This window comes from Strix uralensis, chromosome 2, assembly GCF_047716275.1.
Source record: "Strix uralensis isolate ZFMK-TIS-50842 chromosome 2, bStrUra1, whole genome shotgun sequence".
NCBI classification, from domain to species: domain Eukaryota; kingdom Metazoa; phylum Chordata; class Aves; order Strigiformes; family Strigidae; genus Strix; species Strix uralensis.
In genome coordinates, this window is record NC_133973.1 from 70,826,513 (window position 1) to 70,851,577 (window position 25,065).

General features: G+C 39.7%; 1 protein-coding gene across 13 annotated transcripts in view; it reads right to left on the reverse strand.

The window, feature by feature from the left end:
* MCF2L (MCF.2 cell line derived transforming sequence like) overlaps positions 1 to 25,065 on the reverse strand; it is a 134,019-nt gene that overhangs the window by 82,320 nt on the left and 26,634 nt on the right. For 4 of the 13 annotated variants that reach the window (XR_012627592.1, XM_074859227.1, XM_074859224.1 and 1 more), the window contains exon 1: positions 19,695 to 20,725. The exons of 5 other annotated variants lie outside the window; for them this stretch is intronic. Coding sequence is in view for 6 of the 8 variants with exons in the window: in XM_074859227.1 (XP_074715328.1) it covers positions 19,695 to 19,815 (121 nt within the window). In the remaining 2 variants the exon portion in view is untranslated. Of the gene's footprint in view, positions 1 to 8,348; positions 8,366 to 19,694; positions 20,726 to 25,065 lie in introns of those variants that run through there. 4 more of the 13 variants (XM_074859234.1, XM_074859228.1, XM_074859236.1 and 1 more) reach the window with 3 other exon arrangements.

Below are 25,065 nucleotides of genomic sequence, written 5' to 3' on the forward strand. Positions count from 1 at the left end.
GAGCCTTTGGTTAGAAAGGTCCCCAGAAATACATCCAGTGTTTCCTATCTGTGAGGGAATTCTCACCCGTGTCTTTGGTGGAACCAAACCGGGATGCTTTCTTTAGTGGTAAACCCATGAAACACCTGTTCCCTTTGAAGGAGCCTACCCAAAGCAGCAGGAACCATCAAAAGAACATGTATTCCAACTTACAAAGTCACATTAGCAGAATACGCACAAATCCTGTTCGTAAGAAAATGGGAAATAAGGCAACAGATAATAAAATCAATTATGACCAAAATATTCCATAGGATCTTTCAGACATGAATGCTCAGCCATCTCGCTTTACTTGATCCTTTAAAGTCATTGTCCAGTGACGGACTACCTATTAATTAATACACAAGATTAGTTACCGGCACTCCAGACTCACTAATACAAAGAACAAACCAATGGGTGGGAGTGACAGCAACAACTATATGAAAACAAACGGATTGTTTTTCCTCACTTCACGGTGTTACAAGAGCCCTTTCCCAACAAGAGGGGTCAAGGAAAGAGGACAACGAGGATAAAAAGCTTGGATTGATGGCTACATCTGTTCACAAAATCCCAACTGCAGATGGGGAAAAGCTTTGTTTCTGCTTCAGCACTTCCAGCCATCAACCAATCCCATAAACACACACCCAACAAACCCAGGTCACCTGAAGACCACACCAGAGATTATTTTCCAAAGTGCCCCACATTTGTGTTCTCACCACTCATCTGCCACGGGGCAGGGAATGTTGATGATCCCAAACCAGTCAGACGTGTTATAATAAATGTACCATCTATACAAGCAGATCTATTCAGTGCATGGCATTAAAATGTGACCTGAACAATATAATTGAGGTCATTTATTTTAAATTCTGCTATTTCATTTTGGTGCCCATTACATTTTGTACTATGTCAAAACACAAGAGTTTCCTAAGAAATATCAGATGTTTCTAATTAAAGGTAGATTTAATCCAAATAACACTCCTTAGAAATGTTTTACTTAACTGTTCTGTATTTTATGAGGTCATGATTAGTACATTGGATTTTGAAGAGAGTTCAAAATTAGTGAATGAGTCTTCACACCACTCCCACAAGTCACATAAATCCTCACACATGCGAAAGTTGAGATGGAGTAAGTGACCTCTCTTGGATCAGGTAACAGCATCTGTTGCAATGTCAGAAACAGGATCTACGTCTCGGATCTAAGCCCATATTCCTCATTTCCAGGACTGTCACCTAACCGGCTCTGTGGAGGTGCGTGCTCCTAGATCTATATCTTGACTTGCAGTCCTCAGACAAAGATAACAACTCATAGCATTTTCTTTCTAGCTCTTGTGCTACAATGTGGCTCCAGGAAGAACACTCTCAGAGCAGCTAGAAATCCTACATGTGATATACCATATGCAAGTATACACACTGATATTAATTTCTTAGTTAGCAGCACCAAGCCAGTCTCAAACATTTGCTAGTCAGACTCCTCAGCAATATGCTTGGCTGACTAGATATGACTGTTAGTGGTAACAGGGATTTGCTGTCACCTGCAACACAGCATGCTAAAAACCTAACTCTTGTTATCCGAAGCTTTATGCAATGATAAAGTAGGCATAGGAGTGCTTTCCAAACACGCAAAGAGAGGGAGAGGAAGTTTTATGGCCTGCCTTCAGAGATTAAAACCAAGTGAAAGAGGAACTACACCCTTCTCAGAAAGGTATCACCCTCACCTACACCCATTCAGTAAGATACAGGAACCTGGTATTTTGGCAAGCTGTCTACTTCCTTCAGGAAAAAAAAAAAACTCCAAACCATGAATGTAAAAGAGGAAAAAGAACCACCTACAGCGTGTTGGATGTGCTTGTTCTAATTGTCAAGACAGAGGAAGTATAAACCCTCATATTAATCAACACCACCTGTTCCAGAGCTCCTTCACATAGTATGTCATGTGGACAGTGACCTCTCAACAGGCTTTCAGATTTCAGAACAGAGGAAGCAGTGGAACAAGTCATTCAGGTGAAAACCAAGTACTAGTTTAAAAATAATTTAATTTCTCGGACTAGCGCGACAGATACATGTAATATCTATCCTCCAGGCCCCTACCTAGCTTCCTCCTTCCTAGCCTTCAAATCTCCAAAACCCAGTTACATATGTTATTCCTGGATCACTCAAGAATTATTAATGACCATGGCTAAGAGCACCAAAATATAGCATGGCTTGTTTCAACTCTGCTATCCTTCAATATCAACCAACTAGACACACCTTCACCTCCCACTTTCAGGGACCAGAGTGCCCTCAGACTGAACAACACATGTGAAGAAACAGTACAGAGAGCTCAGTCTGTGCTGTACAGGCGACTCGGAGCCTGCTCCCGCCATGCTGGAGGGACGGGAGCCCGCAGAGTGTCTCTGTGGAAACTGGCCTCATCTATCTGTCCAAACGGTATTTCAGGCAGAGGTGATTTTTTGTTTCTAGCAGTTCCATTCTGCACAGAAAACTTAAAATTTCACTGAGCTAGAGATGCTACAGGCTCCTGTGAAACAGTCTCCTGGGAAAAGAGGGTTCCAGTCAGTAACCAAATGCCTTTTTATTTTAGCACTCTATTTTGGAGTGTGTGCATGGGGGAAATGTTTGCTCCACAGTTATAATCTCTAGCCTTCTTGCTGTGTGCTTCAGAGAACAGCAGCAAGAAAGAATAAACAAGTCAGAGCACAAAACCCTTCCATGGCCTTCATGATCCAGCCTGAAATACAACCAGAGAGGAACACTGTGGTACGTGGGAATAAATGTTAGCAACAAGACTTAAGGGCAAATTTAAGCTTTATTAAAACACACAGGAGCAACAGCTCTCCTGAGTAAATCTGCGTGGGTACATGTGTGTATATTTATAAATGCAACGAAATTCATTTCAACTCCACTCATGCTCCGCGCTCAGGTTAAGCTCTCCCTGCCGCCTCAGCGTGGGCTGTGTGTGACATACTCCAGCCTACAGAGCAGAGGAAAATGATGTCGGAGAAGCTGTTAAAGGATGCATGCAAAGTCAATTGAGGCTGTGTCATCTTAGTTTTAGCCCAGAGAAGGAAGCTATGACTGTGGCTTAAATATACAAGATACTGTACCTGCTTAATAAAGCACGTGCAAACATGCAGCATGAGGGTAGCAAAGTCTGTGGTAAAGGATATTAAAGTTTAGGAAGTTCAACTTTAAAGTATAATTATTAAATGTATTTTTCCTTCAGGGGTGAAGTATTTAGCAAAAAGCACATCAATAAAGCACTTTGTGGATTCAGCATGACAAAAGCTATCCTTATAGGATCTTAGCATAGTGTAAATGTCTCTCTAAAAAAACTTAGCAAAATACACCTAACTCACACCTGTAACTGCAGAATTTATAACTGTGTGGAGTTTTGAAGACACCGAGAAATTTGACACATCATCTGTTGGCATCTAGTTTAGCATAGTAGACTATTTAAAAGCCTTCTTAATTTTCTCCTAATCCTTCTTGATTTTTTTCAAAGAATTAATTCAAAAAAGGTTTCATTCTTTTTAAAGTCATCAAGTATTCAAAATTGCCAATTCCATCTGGTTTACATCAAAAGATTGCAAAGCATTAAAATTAGTTTATACAGACATTACACATACACAAACACACGCGTTTGTATAAATCCATTATATAAAGCAGCTTGTCAAACCTCCACACAGCAACAGAACTAACCCATTTTGAAACTGCTTCGGCAGTTTTCAACTCAGATGCTAAATCATAAAAAAAGGTCCCTGTATCACACCCAAACCTAAATTTAAACAAGCACAAGCAATCAAGACTCATGGTCAGAAAAAAAGCAGTGAAAACTGCCATCCATGAAGAAAGACACTCTTTCCATGGCAATGAACATGCAGGTAACACCAATAGCTGCTGGCATACTTAAAAGCAAAGGATGCTGTTCAATTAATAGGATGAACCCTGCAATATCTTTCAAAAAGATATTGCTAGGAAGAAGCATAAGCAAAGCTGCTGAGAAACACCTTGAAAATATACTTTCCACTGTAAGACAGTAATAAACTTCAAAGTTTTAAAGATTACATGTCTCTTACACCAGCTATCCAGAAAGTAAAAAAAAAAAAAAAAAAAAGGGCAAAAGAACACTTCAGTAATTTTTAAGGAAGTGTAACACCTATCAAGGATGGCACTTCCCCAACCTCATGGCTACACTTAGAGGTTCTCCCCAAAACCGTGACAAAAGCCTGGCCACTGAATGCAGTTATCACACATCTGTTTCAATTTCTAATTTGAAAATTATATCTTTCTGGTGTTCTGCAAACTGAATTTTAATCAGTTAATATTTTTCTATTTACATGTCCTTTCTAAACAAGCTCCCCCACAAGTATTTAATCATAGGCCTCTCCTTCACAGTGCTTCAGGATTTACTGAGGTTTCTCATTTCAGAGAGACACAAAAACTGGACTTCTCTTCAGGTTGAATTTAATCATGCAGGAGTTAGTAGTAAAACACTTCATCCTGCAGTACTTGGTGACAGTTCCATCTGTCCACAGCTGCAAAAGCCAACAAAGAAATGGATGTGACCTTTTTAACTTCACAAACAGCAACAGTGGTCCATACAGCAGTGCCTGCAGTGAGATGTAGCTACTCAGACTGCACTGGGGTGGGGAAAAGAAGACTCCTGGCTCTGCACTGAAGTTGTCTGCAGTGGTATTCAAAAGTCAGGAGATGGGAGATTGCAGTCTGATAATAATTAAAAACTGTAATTAAAGGTGGAAACCAAATCACCACTGACATTAGATAGAAGGTAGAACTAAAATTTGAGAAAAGCAAGAAGATGAGATCTCTTTATAGCAGCAGTGGGATTTAAAGGGACAAGTGGAGGAGATAAGAAATGAATGTGGAGTTCAGTGGCAGCAGAGAGGAGAACCCAACAGTGAGTAATGAGAACAGAAACATGTGATGAAAGCAGCACAGGAATTAAACTCAGGAAAGGAAAAACAGGTTTATTTTGTATTCTGAAATATATATCAATAAGAATATTACTCCAGAAAGCAATGAAAACCAGAGACCATTAAAACAAATGAAGTGTTGTGCCACAATCACAATTACATTTATAGTCAAAATATAAAATAAAACTTTGTCAGCAATAGGAAACCGTTTTTATGACTCTTAAAGTACACAGAATCATTTTTTTCCCCTGATCAACTAGATACTCAGGAAGCACAAAAACTTTCAGGTCAAAAGTTGTGGGAGAATTGGTTCCAACAAAAATATCAGGTGCTCCTGTAACACTGATGAACACAGATAAAGGCTGCAAAACTATTTATTATAAAGGAAGGAAAAGAAACGAACATTTGCAGAAATCATCATTCCCCAAAATCCTGAAAGAGCAAAGAGGACAGAGAGAAGAGAAACCTGCTTTTGATATGAGATAAAATAAAGAGACAGAAAACATTCATTCCATCACATCTCTTAAGTAATCAGTTGGGGTGGGTTTAGACAAGTTAGTTCTGATATTTCAGTTCTGGAGGACCATTCATAGCTCCAAATGAAATAAAAAAAACCTGGCTATTAAATCATCTCAGTTACCTGTCATTTTAGATTGGTGAGTATAGGCAAAATCCTTCAGAGCTGGCCATCAACCTTCAGGCTTACTTACACTTACTTAAATCTGACCCACATTATTGTGAGGTTACACTTGAAAATGGTCAAACCCACATAACAGATAGGATAAAAATGCCACTATCTCCTTGATAGTTTCTTACTTTTCAGGCCAGTTTTGATTTTGACTCATGATTTGGAATTTTTCTGGCCAAGGCATGCATGCTGCAGCAAACTGCCTGTGGCCATGCAACCCATCAATTTCCCACACGTGGGGAAAGTGAAAAAATACAAGCAAACATGTTGAGCAATCCCCAATGCTCACCATTCCCTCCACTTACAGGTTCCCAAAACAGTATCTCAATTTCTCCCATTGCCAATACTTTCACCCTTCTGGGCTTCAACAAGCTCCACAGTTTCCTCAAGGAAAGAAGAGGCTTAACATCAGCAAAGAATAACAGAAGCTCATTTTCCACTGATCAAAAAGAAAAGAGAGCAGAATACACACTTAGACCAGCTTCTTCTGGAGACCCAACCTGGAGAACTGCTTCAGGTTCTTGCCAGAAATTCACTTCATTCCAAGAAAGAAAATCTCAGTGCAATGAGAAGAAAATACTTTATCCCTTGTGCTTAGCAGCCTGATATTCTTGGTTCAATTTAGTCAGTGGAGAAAAGACAAAGCTCACATTGGTTACTCTCTGTGGAAAGACACGACATACAATCACACCTGACCTTTTTACTTTGTACATGTAGGATTTTTAAGAAAACAGTAATGCATCATTAAAAAAAGGCAGTGATACCTTTAAGAAAACACTTTGGGAAAAAAAAAAAATCTAATCCTGCAAAGAGCTGTTGTAACATCCATAAACAACTGCAGCACAGCAGCTGTACTGTGTCCTGTTTCCAGTCTCTGGGAAGCAAACAGGAAACCTATACCCTTACCTGATTGAAAAAGCAGCCAGTCCCTGTGATTTTAATCAATCTAAAGCAACAGACATTTTCCTTCTTTTCCAGTTTCCTGGGATGCTTCCTAGCCCGTTCAGGATACCACTATGGAGACCAAGCTTTTTAACAGTAGCATTACCTTCCTTTTCCACATTAAATATTGCTACTTGCCCTATTACTGTATTTACTTTTGGCCTAGGCGTGACAGCTCAGGCAGGGTTGTGGATTCAAACAACAAAACCACTCCTCTGCCAAGGGCGGTTTATTAGCATTAGCCTCTAACTTCAGAAGGCAGATTTTTCAGCATGCCTCCAAAACCTTCACACTATTTTGAGACAAGCAGTAACAAAAATAGATGCACCAGCCATCCAAGAGATGTAATTATGCAAACCTTTAGCTAACAAGGAGCAAAGACCTACAAAAACTTGACAACCCATCATATCCACCTCCTAACCTCCACGAATTAGGATTCTGCAATTAATAGACAGCAAAACTTGCTGACTTCCCCCCTTTTGCAGTTCTGGGTTAACCTCAACCCCAAAAAGCTTTTGAAACAGTTTTGTGTTTCTTCTCCTTTCCATAAGAAGAATGAAAATGTAAAGAAGGATGAAATGAAGGCCAAAGAGCAAATTCCACTTGTTCTGACACATGCAGCAGCTGAACTAATGCCTGCGAATCTCACAGGAGTAAGAGACAACCCAGGCACAACCCCCCTGCCATTCTTTCTGCTCTTCCTCTTGTTGCCTCTGCAAAAAGTGCATTTAGTTTCCACCAGCTTCTACCTTACCAAATGCATACCTGATTAGTTTAATGTAATTTTAATTTAGCCCTTACCCTTGTATTTGCACTAAGAGAAAAAGCACAGGGTAAGTGGATCAAAGGTGAGGGCACTCTTTGTAGTTCCCTGTGTGATGGTGGCAGCAAATAAGGCCTCTTCAATGAAGGTCTCATCCTGCAGCCAATCTTTGAACTATTTAACAGTATCTTTTTAACAGGACTGATTTTATGTCCTTTGCAAAAAGGCTCCACCTCCCCTTACTCAAACACAGAACATCCTTTGACTGCTGCTGTTTTGATCCCCATGCTACGGCAGTTTAGCCAATGCTGAACGCACATATACACCTTCTCAGGACATGACACACACAATACCAAGGATAACAAATACGGATACCCAGCCAATTTGAAGGATCAGCAAAGAACCAAAGATACTGCTCAGACAAAGAAAACAACAGCAAAGTAAATTAAAAGTATCCCCACTCCCCAACAAGGATTTATTTGCTGTGCTACAGCAAAGTAAATTAAAAGTATCCCCATTCCCCAACAAGGATTTATTTGCTGTGCTACATTTTGGAGGAAAACTTCAGGGCAAGAAATGGGTTTTCTGTTTAACAAATATCTCATACGGTCTTCTTTGGAGCACTTCAGGAAGTAATGTGCAAGAGGCTCCCAAAGATTCATTTTTTTTCCCATTCTGAGATTCTGAAAATATTTTCCAGCAGTTCTCAGGGTTTTTTTCTTCATTAGAACTTCTTTTCCCACACTGTGAACAAATTTGATGCAGCTTACATAAGATGCATTCAAACATCTACTATTAATTGCATATAATTCCTTAGAGGAGAAAAAAACCAATCCACATCTTTTTAATCTCCCTAATTTATTAGCTAGTGAAGGAAACAGCAGCTCAACTACAAATAAATAGGAGCATGTAAGTATATTAGTCTCCACAATCGAACAACAAAACCCCATGACTTCATTGAGCTTATTTCATGTTTCCTTCTTCAGGCAAGAAGCTCTCACCATACCTGAGTGGAAGGAAAAGACTCACAGGTCTATCATCAGCTTGCCCAAAAAAGCAGCTTGCATCTGTCTGGCACCTCCTGGCAGCTGATGTATTCAGCTTCAGCCAGCTCACCTAGGGCAGGTTCACAGGCACTTAAAAGATTCACAGGTGCAGCCACCGGCAGTTAGCTGACAGAGAGATTGTGCAAATAATCCTTTTGCAAGCAGGTCTTCAGATCAAGAGCAGTGCTATAAACCAGCAACCAAGGTTTTTCCTGAAGCCTAAATCACTGAGAAATGGACTCAGACCTATTGTGAGCCCACTCCCATTCGTGGCAGCAATTCCACTGAAGTTACTGCCTCCTGTGCCGCAGCAGAGATCAGGTGCTAATCAGTGTATTTCTGGTGTGCTCCACAGTCTGGCAAGCTGTAACCCAAAGCCTACTTTGTCACATTTTCTCTGTTCTTATATCATTGTTTTATACTGTATTTCCTCCCCTCACTGGCTTAAGTGTTGATATTGAGCTCTAAAACATGCCTTCTGTCTCTGAAGCACCGATGCTGTTTGCAGGTACCAACAGCAACCTCTGTTTTTTCCTTTCTAAAATAAAACAGTAATGTAGAGGAAATTGTTTTAAAAAAATTACAACTATTCAAGGGCGAACAAAACCATTGCCTGGAGAGGAGACTTCACGGCAGCAGTGCACTACCACGACTGTATTGCAGAGCATCTGTAAAAATCCTGTGGATTGTGTGGGTTCGAGGTTGGCATGTGCTGCGACAGGGAGAAAGGGAACAGAGCATTCTCATTGTTTAAATGTAAACAATAATAGTAACAGGTTTTTGTAACTGAGACAAGGAAGCAATCTAATGTGGAAAACAGTTGTTATTACTCTGTTTATGACTCCTTGTTCCCGACAGATATGCTGGGTTACTTTGTAACACTGAAGGGGGCTAAACTGAGGTGACCTGAAATTGGGCAAATGGCTGAAAACCCATCTGATAAAACGGGCTTGGGAATACCTTTTCTCTTTTTTCATACTGGAAGCATGCCAGAATGGAAAATACTGGGTGGAGGATCTATAACTTGTGACTCTAAGAGCTTTATCCTCAAACCCCCAGACAAATTCCAGTTATTTAGGCAGTAAACTGGATTCACTGCCAAACAGTGGCTTAGACACCATCAGGGAGAAAGCTGTTACCAAAGTCCAAGGGCATGATCCTCAAAACAACCTCCTAACACCTCAAAACCTGAAAGTTCCTTAGAAATGTTTCCAACACAACTGAAGTTCTCTGCATACAGTCTGATCTGTATTTAGACAATTTAATATAGAAAGAAATTCCAAGAGCCAGGCCAAAACCCCAAGTCGTTCCTTTGGCAAGGAAATAGGCTTTGTTTGGGGCTGCTAGGACAGCTCTTATGTTTTTAAGCTCTAATACTAAAGGTCAGTACCATCAAATCTCCTCTAATGCTTTCAGTGAACTGCAGGTGCCCGTTACTCATGCTTGGAGTATGCTAACCAGACCAGGACGGCTCATGGGATGTAAGCAGAGGATCTCCTCACTTAAGGATGCCATCACAGTTTAGGGTGGCAAAGCTGGCATTCCCAGAGGGGTGTTTTTGGGGACTGCGAAAATTGTTCTCACAAAGCAGTGATACCTAGGGACCCAAAGGACTCTGAGAGTCCCACTTCTTGGCTGATGTACCCGACTTCCATTTACATCATTCTGTGTCTTTGAGCCTCAGTGGCTCATATGACACTTAAGTAGCACTGTACAGCCAGTCACCTGAGCCAAAGCAGCTCCTCTCTCAAACCACAAAAAATATTAGTCCCTTTGTTTGACAATATAAGTCTTAAAAGTTCCAGTCACACTAAAAAAAAAAAAAAAAAAAGCAGTTTCCCCTCAGACTATCTTAAATACACATTTTGTCTTGTTGCTTGAGTTACAAGATTACTAAATCTGTACTTTATTTCTCTGATGCCTTTTCTGCCATAGGGCATTCTGTTGTGTCTACAAACTTTCATCCGTGAGTGTGTATACTTCATTCAGTCAAAGGAGGTATTTTTTCATGAAATATTAAGTTGGCACTTTTTATCATTATTCAGCACATGCATCAGGAGACTGTCACATCTTATCTGATTCAATTTAAAAAAATCACATCTTTCTGTAAGCAAAGCATAGCATAAAATGTTTTCGTTTTACTGACATCAGAGAATTTTGCTTCTCAACCTTGAAATAACTTCTAATTACACAGGAAAACATTCAAAAAACCCCGTAGCTTTTTTTTTTTTCTTCAAGGAATTTATCCCTAAAATACCTAGATAAAATCACAGACAACATCTGCAAAAATTATGATTACAACTTACCTTGCAGACAAAGAACATAATTTTCAATAGCTGGAAGTCAGCAAAAAGTCAGAGAAGGAACCAACGTCAAATGTTATCAACCAAAAAGGGAAAAGTTTACACTGAAGAAGGCAGTAGACACCACCTGTACTTGCACCTGAAGTCCTTAAACAATCTTTGATAACCATTGTAGTAGATGATATGGAGACAGATGGCAAAACATCATATGTGCCCCACAGGCACGGTCCAGTTAGAATGTCTGAACATACTACTGGAGTCCTAGACGTTTAGACGGTAGAAGCTAGAGAGTTTGAAAATGAGTTGAAGGAGAGCTGTGTGGTTTTGGGCTCCCAAGAAGGACATGTTATTGAGTTTCTGTTTCAGAAACCCAGCTACGACATGCAGTGCTGGAAAGGTAAAGCTTCTCTAATGTAAAAGGATAGAGGCAGTATCTTGACTTCTTCATTTCACATGCTAGCTGTCTTTAAAAAAACTTGACCTACTGACCCCTACCCATTTTCTCATATTCACCTTTGGAATCCACCAAAGATGGTAAGAATTAGATAAGTGTTTGGCTAAAACAGATAAAATGCTTATTTTTTTAAACATGAAGGCTTAGGAGCTGAAGAGTAATTCTGCTCTGCAGACTCACTGCATGAAACAAGTTGCTTGTGTTTCATAAAAGCTTACAACTTCCACCCAGAAGAAGAAAAGGAAGAAAATACAGACTGCATCTTTCCTTCAAATAAGAGCAAGTAGCGCCTTCCCCAAAAGCCAAAGGACACATATAAACAAGTTCTTCAACTAGCGCTTTGACATATATTCATATAAACTGTATGTCACATACTGTGGAGTCTTCTAAAGTGATTTCTCAGAGAAGTAAATCAAAAGATGGAATCATCTGGAGAATTACTCATAACTAATGCAACTAAGCAACTATGTTAAGACTGTCCATCTGAAACCTGAATGATTTTCAAAATACAGCCCCATCAGATTAAGATTAATGTAGGTAATTCACAGATCACAAGAGTTATTGTAATCCAGGACAACTCTAAAACAAGTTATGACCAGAATTGTACTAGTCACAGTTTTTAAAAGTATACTCTTGACTAACCACTCACATGTGAAAGTACAGGATCATTCTCTCCTAACTGCCTCACCAACTGCTACGTGTTTGTTAAGTGGACAAAATTCCTTACTAAAAGACAACTGCAAGCTGCTCTCACTGAGCCCTTTGAGGTCCTCTTCTAACTTGCTCCCTGGACTCACTTTTTTGTAGCCTCTATTTACAAAAGTTCCAAAATTGTCTAGAAACTTTGAAATAAGAAGTAAGTGTAAGTCTGATTAAAATAATTAGATGAGGCTGAGACTCACTGCATGCTGACAGCAGGGCAGGTGGAAAAATCTCACATTTTTTCCACTTGGGGATAAGAAGGGATAAGAAGAAGCAGCCCCTACAGAAGATTTCTGTAGGGTCCTCCAGGTAGTTTTTTGGCTTCACTCCAAAAGGAAAGAATGAACCTATTCCACTGCCTGATTCCTCACCCCAAATTGTGTACAAGCTGACAAACTCACCATCAATGACACCAATGACTGCTGACAGATACTAAAGACGAGTAAGTAAATGTGAAAACTAAAACGGTCAGCAGCCCTTGTCCATTATTTTCAGAAAAAACACTGACCAACAAGGTTGAGGACGGTTTCATGCCATACTCGAGTCAAAGTGCAAGAAACAGAAGTTGTGTGTGAGGTTGGATTAACTGCTGGCTAAAGTAGAATCTCTTTCGAGGTTTTTCTGAAATCACTGAGCAAGAAATGAAACACAAAAAAGTTGTGTTAATTTTCGCTTCCTGCTTTGGAAGAAGACATAGTGGCTCTGAAATAAGAGTAAATAAATAAATAAATTGTAAGAGTTTAGCTTCAGTCAGGAAGTGCTGGAAATCTTACAATAAACTTTGATCCTTTCAATTATTGTGCTTTACCACAAGGCCATGTATGTTCCACCATTTCAGGTTAGCTTAACCTTTGAGGTTAATTTGAAGATCATTTGGGATTTTGTTAAACACGACAAGCATATATAGTAAAAGGAAGTAGTGCAGGCCATCTTATTAAGCATGACTTCAGTACAGGTAAACAGATTGCAACAGCACATGAAATTGGAAACTTCTTGAAAGAACAATGAAGAAGATAAAGGGAGTAAATAAAGTTACATCCTGGCTCTAGGACTGGTTCTGCCCAGAGAGTAAATACCTTCTTGTTGACAATTCTCTGTATGGAAAAGCAAAAGCTTTTTTATAAGAACAGCAAGTCATTTTTACTCTAAATTATTGAAGCAAAGTATCTCTGCTTATTCATCAGGGAAACTGTTAAGCTCTTTTTTTCACTACTGCATTATTATTTCATATACTCTTCAGCAGCCATGATACTACTAAGTCACTGCATACTATGGCATTAATGCCATATATGCTAATACCTCTAATTAAATGGGCCTTTAAAATAGCACTAATGGTCAGGAAGACATTTTTTCCCCATTTCGAGTCACATACCAAGTCAGATTTTGTTTTCTGAGAATTCATTTTACACGTACCGAAGTAACACAACTATTTTGACTTTCTTCTCCATTCACATGCATAACCCTTAATGTCACACAACAACCCTTAGAAAAGGTCTGTTCCCTGTAAGAAGACTCATAGGCAGCTTAAATCTTAGCAAACAGGGACAAAGAGAAAATCATAGGCAAAATGGGGGGAGGTCCAAGGGGCAAAGGAGCAGGCTCAAGGAGTTCAGAGTCAGTGGCTCTATTGGAACAGCAGCCTAGAGGCAAGATCTTGTATTGACCCTAATTCTGTGTGCATGTCTTGCTCTCTAATTGGAAAGATTCTTAAAAGCCCTTGTTTTCCTGGAGGAAACATCATCCAGGGGAATAAAAGTGGTGGTCTGTATATCAGTATCCCAGAGCCTACATATTCCTTCATTATTATGCACACAACTGGAGAAATGACATTTCCCCCCCCCAAATTAAGGCACCAAAATTTTTAAAGTAGTGACTTTTATAACACTGTAAATTGGAATATTATAATTTTATGTTGTTTAAAAAGGAATTCAAATCACTTTTTAACACAAGAAATGGGAAATGATAAGCAGTTTCAGGGATCTTGAGTGCGACCACTCTGAGAAATCTGCTGATAATGTCATCCATCACAGCATGCCTCTTAATGTGGTTGTAAAATACACCCCTCAAATCATGTATTTCCTTCACTTTTTAACACAAAGAATATGGATGTTAAAATTAAAAATTTAATTAAAAAGCAGTTAAAATAGGAAGATGGTGTCCCCCAGTTTTATAGGACAAGTCAATACAGACACCTAAGTGAGGGAAGAAAAACAACATTTGCCAGTGTTGCTGAAATGGTATCTCTGAACAGTAACAAGCTCTTTATCAGAAAACATATACTGAACACATTCTAGCAGCAGAAACTGCCCTATAAAATTGTATGATGATGCTCTGAAACTGATTTCTGAGGGAAGCAGCAGCTCACTCTTGATGGGACATACTGCTTGGGAACTTCTTTCTCTTTGGAAGGATGTCAGTTGTGCCTGTTTTTTGCTAATGTGCTCATTTTTCACTGAGTAACTTGGCTGAGCCCAATAAATCATTTCATTTAAGCACATCTGTGCTGGTTTTGACTGGGATGGAGTTAATTTTCTTCACAGTAGATGGTATGGATTATGTTTTGGATTTGTGCTGGAAACAGTGTTGATAATTCAGGGATGTTTTAGTTATTGCTGAGCAGTGCTCACACAGAGTCAAGGCCTTTTCTGCCTCACCCCACCCCACAGCGAGCAGGCTGGGGGTGCACAAGGGGTTGGGAGGGGACACAGCCGGGACAGCTGACCCCAACTGACCAAAGGGACATCCCAGACCATATGACATCATGCCCAGCATATAAAGCTGGGGGAAGAAGAAGGAAGGGGGGAAATGTTTGGAGTGAAGGTGTTTGCCTTTCCAAGTAACTGTTACGTGTAATGGAGCCCTGCTTTCCCGGAGATGGCTGAACACCTGCCTGCCTGTGGGAAGCAGTGAATGAATTCCTTGTTTTGCTTTGCTTGTGTGCATGGCTTTTGCTTTACCTGCTCAATTCATGAGTTTTCTCACTTCTACTCTTCTGATTCTCTCCCCTGTCCCACCAGGGGGAAGTGAGCAAGCAGCTGGGTGGTGCTTAGTTGCCAGATGGGGTTAAACCATGACAACATCACAGATATTAAATGGTGACAAGTTTGAGGGGGGGTGCCATTTGAGAGGAAAGAAAGTTCTATAAAAACCTTATATGAAAATTTAGATCCTAAATTATCTAATATTTTACTTCCTTTGGAAAAGGGGATTTGAAATAAAGTCTAAACACTACCATCCACCATTCAGACTCTTCCAATGACATGCATTCTGTGAACAATGTACTTTCAAGAATCAATCAGCTAGCACAATTTATATTAAGACTCTTGAAATACATGCTTTTTTGGAACATATAAAACATGGAGTTCAAAATGCTTCCAAGAACATAGTCCCAAGCCACACACCTTACACACTCCTGACTTAGCAAACTGCACAAGTCTGTTTACAAGATCTAGGAGTTATTATAAAGTTAAGCAAGCTTACCCTGTGCCACAAAATCCAGCCATGAACACCATTCTGAGAAAAAATAATAGCTCTTCATTTCTGCTACAGAAATTCCTCTCTGATTCATTGTCAGAGAAGAAAAATGTCCACTTCTCCCTTCTTCTGCTCAGACCAAACTACCCCAAGAAGGCAAGAGCTTCATATTAATTGAACTTTGTTCCATAAATGCAACAGGTGGCACAAGATGACTTTACAAATATATTTGACCTCTGGTAATGCCACTGTTCTTGTAATTATCTCTTTATTTAATTACAGTATTCGCCCCTCACGTCCCCACCCAGAATATTTACAGACTGCCGATATACCCAGTGTCTGATACAGTACATCTAGGCTATAGGCTGAAACCCTGAGCATATTTTCACTCATGTTAGGCTTTAACAACAAAGCAAAACTGTTTTCCACTCAGATATTCACAACACTGTCTGAAACTAGTTGTATTGAATTACTCACAGGTTTTGTATTTCAGTGCAGTTTATCACCTCTGCTATGGATTCACACCCAACTCTCCTCTCCAGCTTTCTGCTGGAAAAAGTACAAGAGCATTTCCAGCAGGACAGGTAATGGAAGTCTCAAGCATGGAAACTCCAAATCTCAGATAAATCCCTTTTCAACACATTTATCCACCCAACAAATTAAGGTGTGAACGCAGCAAACCGTAAACAGCCTTACCTTACACACCTGGACCTATTTAGCCTGGGGGCTAACAGTAGTAAAGTTGTAGTGGCAGACTTTAACACTGACCAGAAATCTCACTGTTTATGCAGGGTCCAGGCAGGCTTTGGCTATGTTGAAGCCTTCAGGTACTTAAGTATGTCTGCTGTATTCATGTATACCTATGTTCAGTCTGACATCTCCTGCACCCATGCATTTTGCTATCCTGCCTGTAAGCTCTCCTCATATAAGAATGCCCAATATCCAACAGAAATACAACTCCAGGAGAAGATGCACCATATCCCCATCCCCTTGGCTGACGCAGAAGATGTAAGAAGATGTAAGAGTGCTCTTCCTCTAGACTTGTCTTCACTATTTGTGGTGGATTACCTAGATTGTGGATTAACCTAGTCTCATCTGACTCTTTCACTACCAAAGTCTATTAGTAATAGACACCCACATTACAGTGCTGCCTCACTGTACCTCATTGCAGCAGTTCTTTGGATTGGACTAGAAGGACCCTGGGACATGGACAGTCTCCTCATCCATCCATTCATTACATACCGAGAGCATACACACATGAAAGCAAACTGCCTCAGAGTTTCAGTTATCTTCATCAGAAAACCAACCTGAATCCAGTGTGAAAAGATGCAGACTACAGGATGCCTCCAAAGATACTCCCTGTCCATATTAAGTGCAGCACAGAGTGAAGACAGATGTCTCTGGAGTCTCCACTTGCCAGACTTGTTTTACAGCTCTTGGTTCAAGCTGACCTACTGTTCCCATTTGCTTGGAGAAAGCAAGAAGAGGGAGAATCTCAAAGGATGGTCTGTGAGCATCACGCCAGGAAGCCCATCACAAAGGGCCACAGCAGGTCCCTGGAAAATCTCCCCTGCTGATAGGAGACAGGTATCCCCACAGAAGACTCCTTGAAACCACGGCTTTCCAGGGCTGAAATCCTCCACAAACTCTACAACTGCCGTCCTACCTGCCTGCAGTCGGAGATGCAGAAGCATGAAGATGTATGGTCAGGGACAGATGCAGAAAGCACGATGCTGTCTCACACAAGTCTGCCCAGGCAGGAGGGACCACATGACACCTGGTCCCAAACCTCTGCTTTCCAAAGAGCAAGTGTCACCAGAGACAGGGCTCAAGCAGGGTGAGGGGATAAAGGCAACACAGCCTGCCCTGGGTAAAAGACACCCACAGAGAGCAACGCAAGGAGGGTTAGGCCAAGGAGGACAGATCCAACTGTCCACAAGCTAAATAAGTAAATAAAGTCTGCTTTGTTAAAATGAAAATAAAACTGAACTAGATTTGATGAAGCATGAAGACTCTGGAAGCCAGCACAACTTCCCTCATTAAGGTAAATAAGGCAGTGCACAACCAATATATGAGCTAGGACATCTACTGTTCATGTAAAGATTTCTATATTACATATTAAACATTTTAACACGGGGAAAGAGTGAAGTGACAGTGAGCAAACCTGCTCTTGGCAATTTCCAGTGATGCTAATAAAGAGAGAACAAAGCTCTGTGAGACCTGGGACAACAAGACATAGTGGCTTAATTTTGTCACAAAAAGAGAGATGTATGGGATTCACAGAATCACAAGCACATTTACTTTGGAAATACATGCTTGCCAAAATTGTAATTCTACCCAGTGTAGCTACAGGACAGAAATGTTCCCAGGCTGCAGTACCTCTTCCCTTCCACAATCTAAATCCTTGATCCACCTTCTGTGTAACATTTGGTCTGGAAGTGCCACTGAATGCTAACTGAGGTCTGCCACCAGGAAGGTGGGAAAACTCTTATTGGTCCAAAAGGCCATAAACCAGCTTTGACCAAAATAATGGAATGATTGTTACTGGATATATAAGGTTAACATTAGAAGCATATAATTGCTTTCCTACTGTCAACAGAAAATGGGTAACAGGAAGGAAAGGAAACAGAATTTTTGCATACATGAAGACTTCAAACAGAAAAGGCTGCAACACAATCAAAAGGAGTTTTGGAATAATAATAAGGATGGGTGGAAGAGAAGACAGACAGCTTCCTACAGAAACATACAATTTTCTGACTATTCACTCCTATATATAGTGAAAGGAACCCGTAAGTAAGAGATGACTGTATAGCATTACAAGATTTATATTAAGGATTTGAGTCTGAAGGAAATTAGGCTAAAATGAGGAAAACTGTTAGAATGTGTTCAATATATTAATCTGGTGTTTTTCTCCTATGCACTCAAGGCTTTGCCTATACTTTGAATTAGCTCCAATCCATTTATGAATGGTCAGCAGGCACCTGAAACTCCTAAGTACATAGATGTTATAAAATAATTGGTGCAAGTGGAAACTTTTACAGCTACACTTTGAACTTCAGTGCAGTGTGATTACTACCAAGTGATGGTTGAATCCTACACGAAGCTAAGACTGAAATTTGTTTTGCTTTGCTTGGTAAGACCGCATCCCATGTGTTTAATACAACTACACTTTTCTGACTTTTCTTTACTGTGATTAACAGCAATTAACATCAAAACTTCTTCTAGTCTGAGCTGAATAGAATTAATTGTTAAATCTTGGTAATTTATTAGTTAGCACTCCTAAAGGCACCAAACCTTGGCCTCATGAATGACTAGAACTGGTAAGTCAGGAAAGGTGAAATCTTTTACATTTCAGAAGTTACAAAAAAAAAGTTATCAAAAAACATTAGCTGAGCAAAATAGATAACAGAAGACTCAGTGAGCACAGTACAAAAGATGGTGTGAGCAAAAGGATCCACCGGAGAGGCATTTTTCTCTTCCTATTTTTTTAAAAAGAATAAGTGTTGACATTAAAGAAAGGAATGTTGAGAGACCTTGAAAATTTTATATTCTCCTATAAAGGTAGCTTAGTTTATATTGATTTCAATTTCATATGCTCCAAATTAATTTAAAAAGAAAAAAAAAGGGCCTCTTTTTCTTTTAAACCATAATAGGTCACTGTGCATATAAAATCAAGAAAGGATTAGTATAATTACTGGAAAATCTTCTTCAGCTTATCTCAGCCAGTCAAGAGTTAACCTGTTTCAGAGAAAAACCCAACAAAATGTAGCTTTACTAAACACAAAGGTTATATAATTATCAGTCACATTAACATATTATTACACCGCATGCTGTATGAAACAGACTTTGAGGTTGAATAAGTGGCAGCAAGTCCTAAATTTAATACATTACACTTAAAGAACGGAAGCTTCCTGATTTTTTGAGTAGAGTTAAAACAATTTTTTGGTGTAATTAGTTATATTTTTCAAGAGTGGAGCACTCAGAGAAATTCTTCTAGAGTATCAAAGGCAGGTTGATGTAAAGCATTCAGATCTGTGTTAGATACTATCATACACCTGGAACTGCAAGGAAAAACAAGATATAATGGTTTTCTCCAGTAAGTACTGGACAGAGTAATCACTATCCATCAGTAATATCTAATACAGATAATGATTTTTTTTTTTTTTTTTAACTATAGCAGTTGCGGGATCCCTACATGAGTATGCTTCGAGAAAAAATGCTCATTCCTGCAAGAATCATCAGTTGAGAAAACCAGTAACACCAATACTAGGCTACTTACTGCTCATATTTACCTCACCTGCTACTCAAATTCAAGTGCAACATTCTATGTAGATATAAATCACACTAAAGGATAACCTATACATTCACCTCACCAGAGCATATTTGGCGTGGGTTATTTCGTGAGTGCCGTCTGCCATGAAGGATTTGGATGAATCTTGGTAGGATCCTAAAATGACTTTCATGTCCTTCTCTTAAAAGGCGGCGTTGAGACATGGATGTGTATGCTTGTATCTTCACCACGTTATTCACCAAAGGAAATTAAAAAATCACCTCTTCAGAATTACACTCTTCTAATGCTCCGAAATATACTCTGATTTTGTTTTCAGATGACAATGGAACATATAATGTCTTTGTCAAATTGAAATGCTACCAAAAAAGATAAAAAAAGCATGCAGATTTAAAAGAGCTGGAAAATGGTGCAGTGTGGTTATTTGTATTGTATGTGGTTTTCTTCAGAAACCCACACCTGGTTTTACTGGAAAGAAAAATCAGTTGTCTTTAATGAAGTTTTTGCATGAAGCTGCAAGACTCTCTCAGTTCCTAGCATGCTGCACCCAGCAGACAGGACATCTTGCCACAGCTTTCAGCCTGCTTGCAGTGTGACTAGTATGAATAAAGGAGGCACAGCTTCTCATGTAAGCAGGTCAGACCAGCAGACAAAATTTAAAAAAAAAAAAAAAGTGTGAAACGGCCTGTTTTTCAGTGTTTTATCCAAAATAACTGTAGCCAAACTAACAGCCCTGTATTGTTTCTGACGGAGAAAAGCCCCCACAAAACATCCAGTTTGTTAGTGCCCTCCAGCCGCACACGGCGATCCAAAGCCACTGCTCGTCCCAAGTAGCCAGTGCTATTACCTCCTTCTTCACATCATTCTCCTTAACTTGAGGGATGTTCAGTTGTTGCAAAGAGACATCTGAGGTTTCTCCTGAAGAAGGGCAAGTTGCAGATATTTCCTGTAACTTCAGAGTCTTGCTTGTAAGTTCACAACTCAGCCCTCCAAGGGCAGAAATCTCATGCTGACACTTGCTGCATTTCTTACTTCTGTGTCTGAAGCACCCTGTATTCCTCAGGGGCCAGTGCTATGCTCATGTCAGCAAATTAAAAAAAAAATACCATTGTGAATACGATGTTGTCAATTAGAAACTCCACTTCATTTGCCCTGAGTCAGACTCGCATCACCAATCTACCTCCTCTTCCTCCCCTTGCATTTGCAGAGAAGTGAGGACCAAGACCCTCAAAGGCAAAGTTCACTTCCAGAATATGTGAGCAGAGAGGTCTCATAAGAAAAACCTGAATCTTCCTGGGAGTTAACAAACAACTAATAGGAAGGAAGGGAGGGGAAACGAATCCCAGGCTTTCTTAAAACATATCAGGAAACCCTACACTGTCTGTTCCCTCTGTCTCTTTCAGTGCAGGAGGGAGGAAATTGATAATGCTGCTTTACTTGGCAGTCAACATTTTCCTCTCAATTCTGTTTAACTATGTCCTGTATGGCTGCAGATCTGCCACAGCCCCAATATATACCATTACGCACATCAAACTGAAGAAGTGTTTTGAAATATGGTCTACCAACTATTACTCTGAAAGCAAATTCAAACAGACAACCTTTAGTTAAGTCACACTGAAGTAAGTATTAAATAACTTATTACAAAATACTAGTTTGAATATACCTTGTTAACAGAGGTGAATCATTACAGTTTTAGCTGGAAAATGTTCAACTTCCAACATGAAATCACAGGCAAATGTGACAATCTTGAAATGTGATGATCAAGAAAAGTATCACAATAAATAAGAACTGATGCATTTCATGCAAATATCACTTGTTTTCCAAATTCATTATACAAAGCAGAAGGACCACTGCATACTGCAGCCATGCTACTCATCCTGGATCAAAGGCCTACCAAGCTTATTTGAGTAATCCAGGAATTAAAAAGAAGGAAGGAAGGAAGGAAGGGAACAGCTTAGTGGTGGAAAACCACCATGATACACACTGCCACTGTACTATATACTCGGGGTTCAAAAAGAAGAGGAACTGAAGTAAGGCACAGTGTCCACATTAGAAAAAAATTCCACATTTTCTTGTGCTGCTCATCGCTGGGGGGCACAAAGCAGTGGTTCTGGTTAGATACAGGGGAACAATAGCATCCTCAGAGACAACAATGCAACCTACTCCTTGCTGCCGAGTTTCCCAATGGAGGCACCAAATGTGACCAGGAGATGCCTGCAGCAGACTGCCAACCACCAGGGCCTTCCTGACTGGCAGGCTACTACTTGTCTGGGGCTTTGGTGGCACACCACCCTCGTGACCAAAGGACCCGGTCTGACAATCAAGTGGGATGCTGACAAAACTACACATCTTCTTCCAGCAGCCAAGCCACCAGCTAGAAAACGAGGTAGACAGGATGAGAGGAAATGGCCTCAAGTTGCACCAGGGGAGGTTTAGATTGGATATTAGGGAAAACTTCTTCACTGAAAGGATTGTCAAGCATTGGAACAGGCTGCCCAGGGAAGCGGTTGAGTCACCATTCCTGGAGGCATTTAAAAGCTGTGTAGACATGGCGCTTAGGGACATGGTTTAGTGGTGCACTTGGCAGTGCTAGGTTTACGGTCTTTTCCAACCTAAACGATTATATGAAAAATTACACTGCCCCAGTGGTGTTCTGAGTGTGTGGTGACACTAGTGGCACACAGTGGAAACCTCACCAACAATTCCTGCAGAGGATTATTACAATGCAGCAAAAGGACGTTCTCCTTGCTTTCTTCATATATCAAATGCATGCAGAAGATTGATGACTTGAGTTGTTAAGTACACACAGTCCTACTGAAAGCTAGCCATTAGCTACATCCCTGTCTGCAAAACAAGCTTTTAATCTTCTTTCGAGCACTCAAATTTGTGCCTAGAAGCAAAGAAATTAATCACAACAATGGCTATGGTGGTGTGCAATCAGAAGGAAACAGATGGTGTAATGCAGTGTTTTCCAAACAGCAGCAGCCTCTATCTCCAGGAAAATAATCTGAATATTTTCCCTTGCCATTGGCATTACTATAACAAAAGCTCCTATTAGAAGGATTTCTTCTCTGCTCTGTACAGCATCAGCAAATTACGTAGCAGATTAAAGACAGTAATATTCTTTGAGTATTAGTTGGCAGTACCAACGAGACTGCACGTATCTCTTCTCTCACGTCACATAAACAGTAGCATTCAATGGGGAATACCTCCATGGTTATCTTTAAATGACTGCAGACAACCTGATGGAATCAACAAAATTGTGGCAATAAAACAGGGCTAACTTTTCTCATGATTTGTTTTTGGGTCTGTGACAACAGAAGCAGCCACACTGTATACTCTCTCTGATTCTTCCTTTCATTCCCGGGGACTCTCACAACATTTTAGTACAATAACTTCAAGTTTTCCTGGGAATCATTAAATTAAGCTGCCGTCACTTTCATCATTGCTCGGGTGTTCTCACTGTTCCTTTCATCTTTTTGTTTGTACAGGAGCCTTATCTTTATGGGACATCTCAAATGCCCTACTGTGATTTTTCCTCCAAATCCTAACAATTATTTACAGGCCCTTCCTTACCTCCTCACAATCAATGCAGTGCTGGAATGTTCACATCATAGGACCATGTACCCCTCCTAACTGTAGTGCAGGAGGCTCTGGTAGTATAATCAACACTGCTCTAGTGTTTCTTCTGTATTTCTTTCACTGCTCAACACAAGTTATTCTTCATACCTGCTGATATGCCACTGCCACTGGTGTTGCTGTTTCTCCTTAATTGTCGATCTCATTTTTGAGGGAAAAGAGTGCATCTCATGGACAAGAAAACATGGCACCTCTCATGCCTGGCACTTCAAGATCCCACCATACACACACCACACAGGACTTCATCTGTGAGATCTGTACCTACCACTCATCTGCTCTTTTCCCTGAAGACTCGGCAGGGAGGAGCTTCTGCAGAGAAACTTCAGTATCAGAAGTGCCATCACATCCCTGATAAAAATCCCAGAGGACTTCAGGAGAGGTCTTGCATGAACAATATAAAAGACTATGAAAATTGTAATGGGAATTGCATCTAACATACACATATGCAGAGCTCAGAAATTACTGTTTCTTGGAACAGTTTCTAAAAAACAAATATAAGGGTACATACAAGCTAAATCTTATGGTCTTTTCAAAAAGGTGCAAGTGCCATCCATGTGTATCTTTCAGCATCAGGACATTAACAGTGGAAATTAAATGAGGGGTAAGAAAAGTGAAATTTTGTTTAGATTTTTTTGTTTAAAGCGTGCTTCATCAATTATCTCTGCACATATACTTATTTTGTTGAGAACAGTAGTACAAACAGAAAGATAAATTGGACTCAAGCTACATTACTGAAAAAAATTGGTTGGAACTAGATGATCTTTAAGGTCCCTTCCAACCCAAACCATTCTATGATTCTATGAAAGTGATCATTTTGCACACATTAAATATATAACATACAAGCTACTTCTAATCTGAAATGTAATCTGTTTTATGGAGTTGAACACCCACCTACCATAGCAAGGTAGCACTGATTGTTATTATGCTTAGTCCTGAGCTTTCTTATAACCCTACATAAATGTTGAATCAAAGCAAGTTGTGTTGATTTTTAAAATGAAAAACAAGTTGACAAAGATTAATTCATGCCAGAGGCTAATCACTAGGCTAAAACAGTAAAGAGTCTGCTAGAGGCTGATTTTAAATGAAAAAGAAAGTATAGCTGAGACGTTGGACACAGAACTTAATATTTTTACATCCACAAATTCCACAGGGCTCTTGTGGAGGGAAAACGCTGAAAGAAAACCTGTCTGAAAACGCAAGGAATAAATCATTATTCCATGAATATTCTAGTACTCTTGATATACAAGAAGAGAATGAATCTTTCTTTTTCAGTGTGGATGAAATGAATATAAAGTTTAGGTACAATCTTTTACCTGTATTATTTTTATGCTTGTTAGAATTGGACAGATGTGTTTATATTTCACTTTCAGGCTACTCTATCAGAACATTCTCTCTAACAAAAAGTTTAGAAAGGGCTCCCATACTGTAATCTAGAGAATTTGCAAACTGAAATTACATTTAATAAAATACCATGACATATAAGGAGAAGCTGGAGCGGGGAGAAATCTCAGAAATAGATATGGATGGAGATATATCCTGGCAAACCTAAAAGCTATTACAAACAAACTCACTATCTCTCAAAAAAAATAGACAGTAATAAACATTCTCAATATTTTGATACTGATTTATTAAAGGGTAGGAGTTAAAAGAATTATTTGGTTTCACAAGAAATCTACACAGAAACCCTGAATTAAGTTACAAGAGTGAATTAGGTTAGTTGTCCAAGCTTAATCCTAACTGCATGTATCTGCTCAGAAACAAACCACGATTGTAATAAGCATCAGATGAATATAAGTAGATCAGGACTGAGATAAATG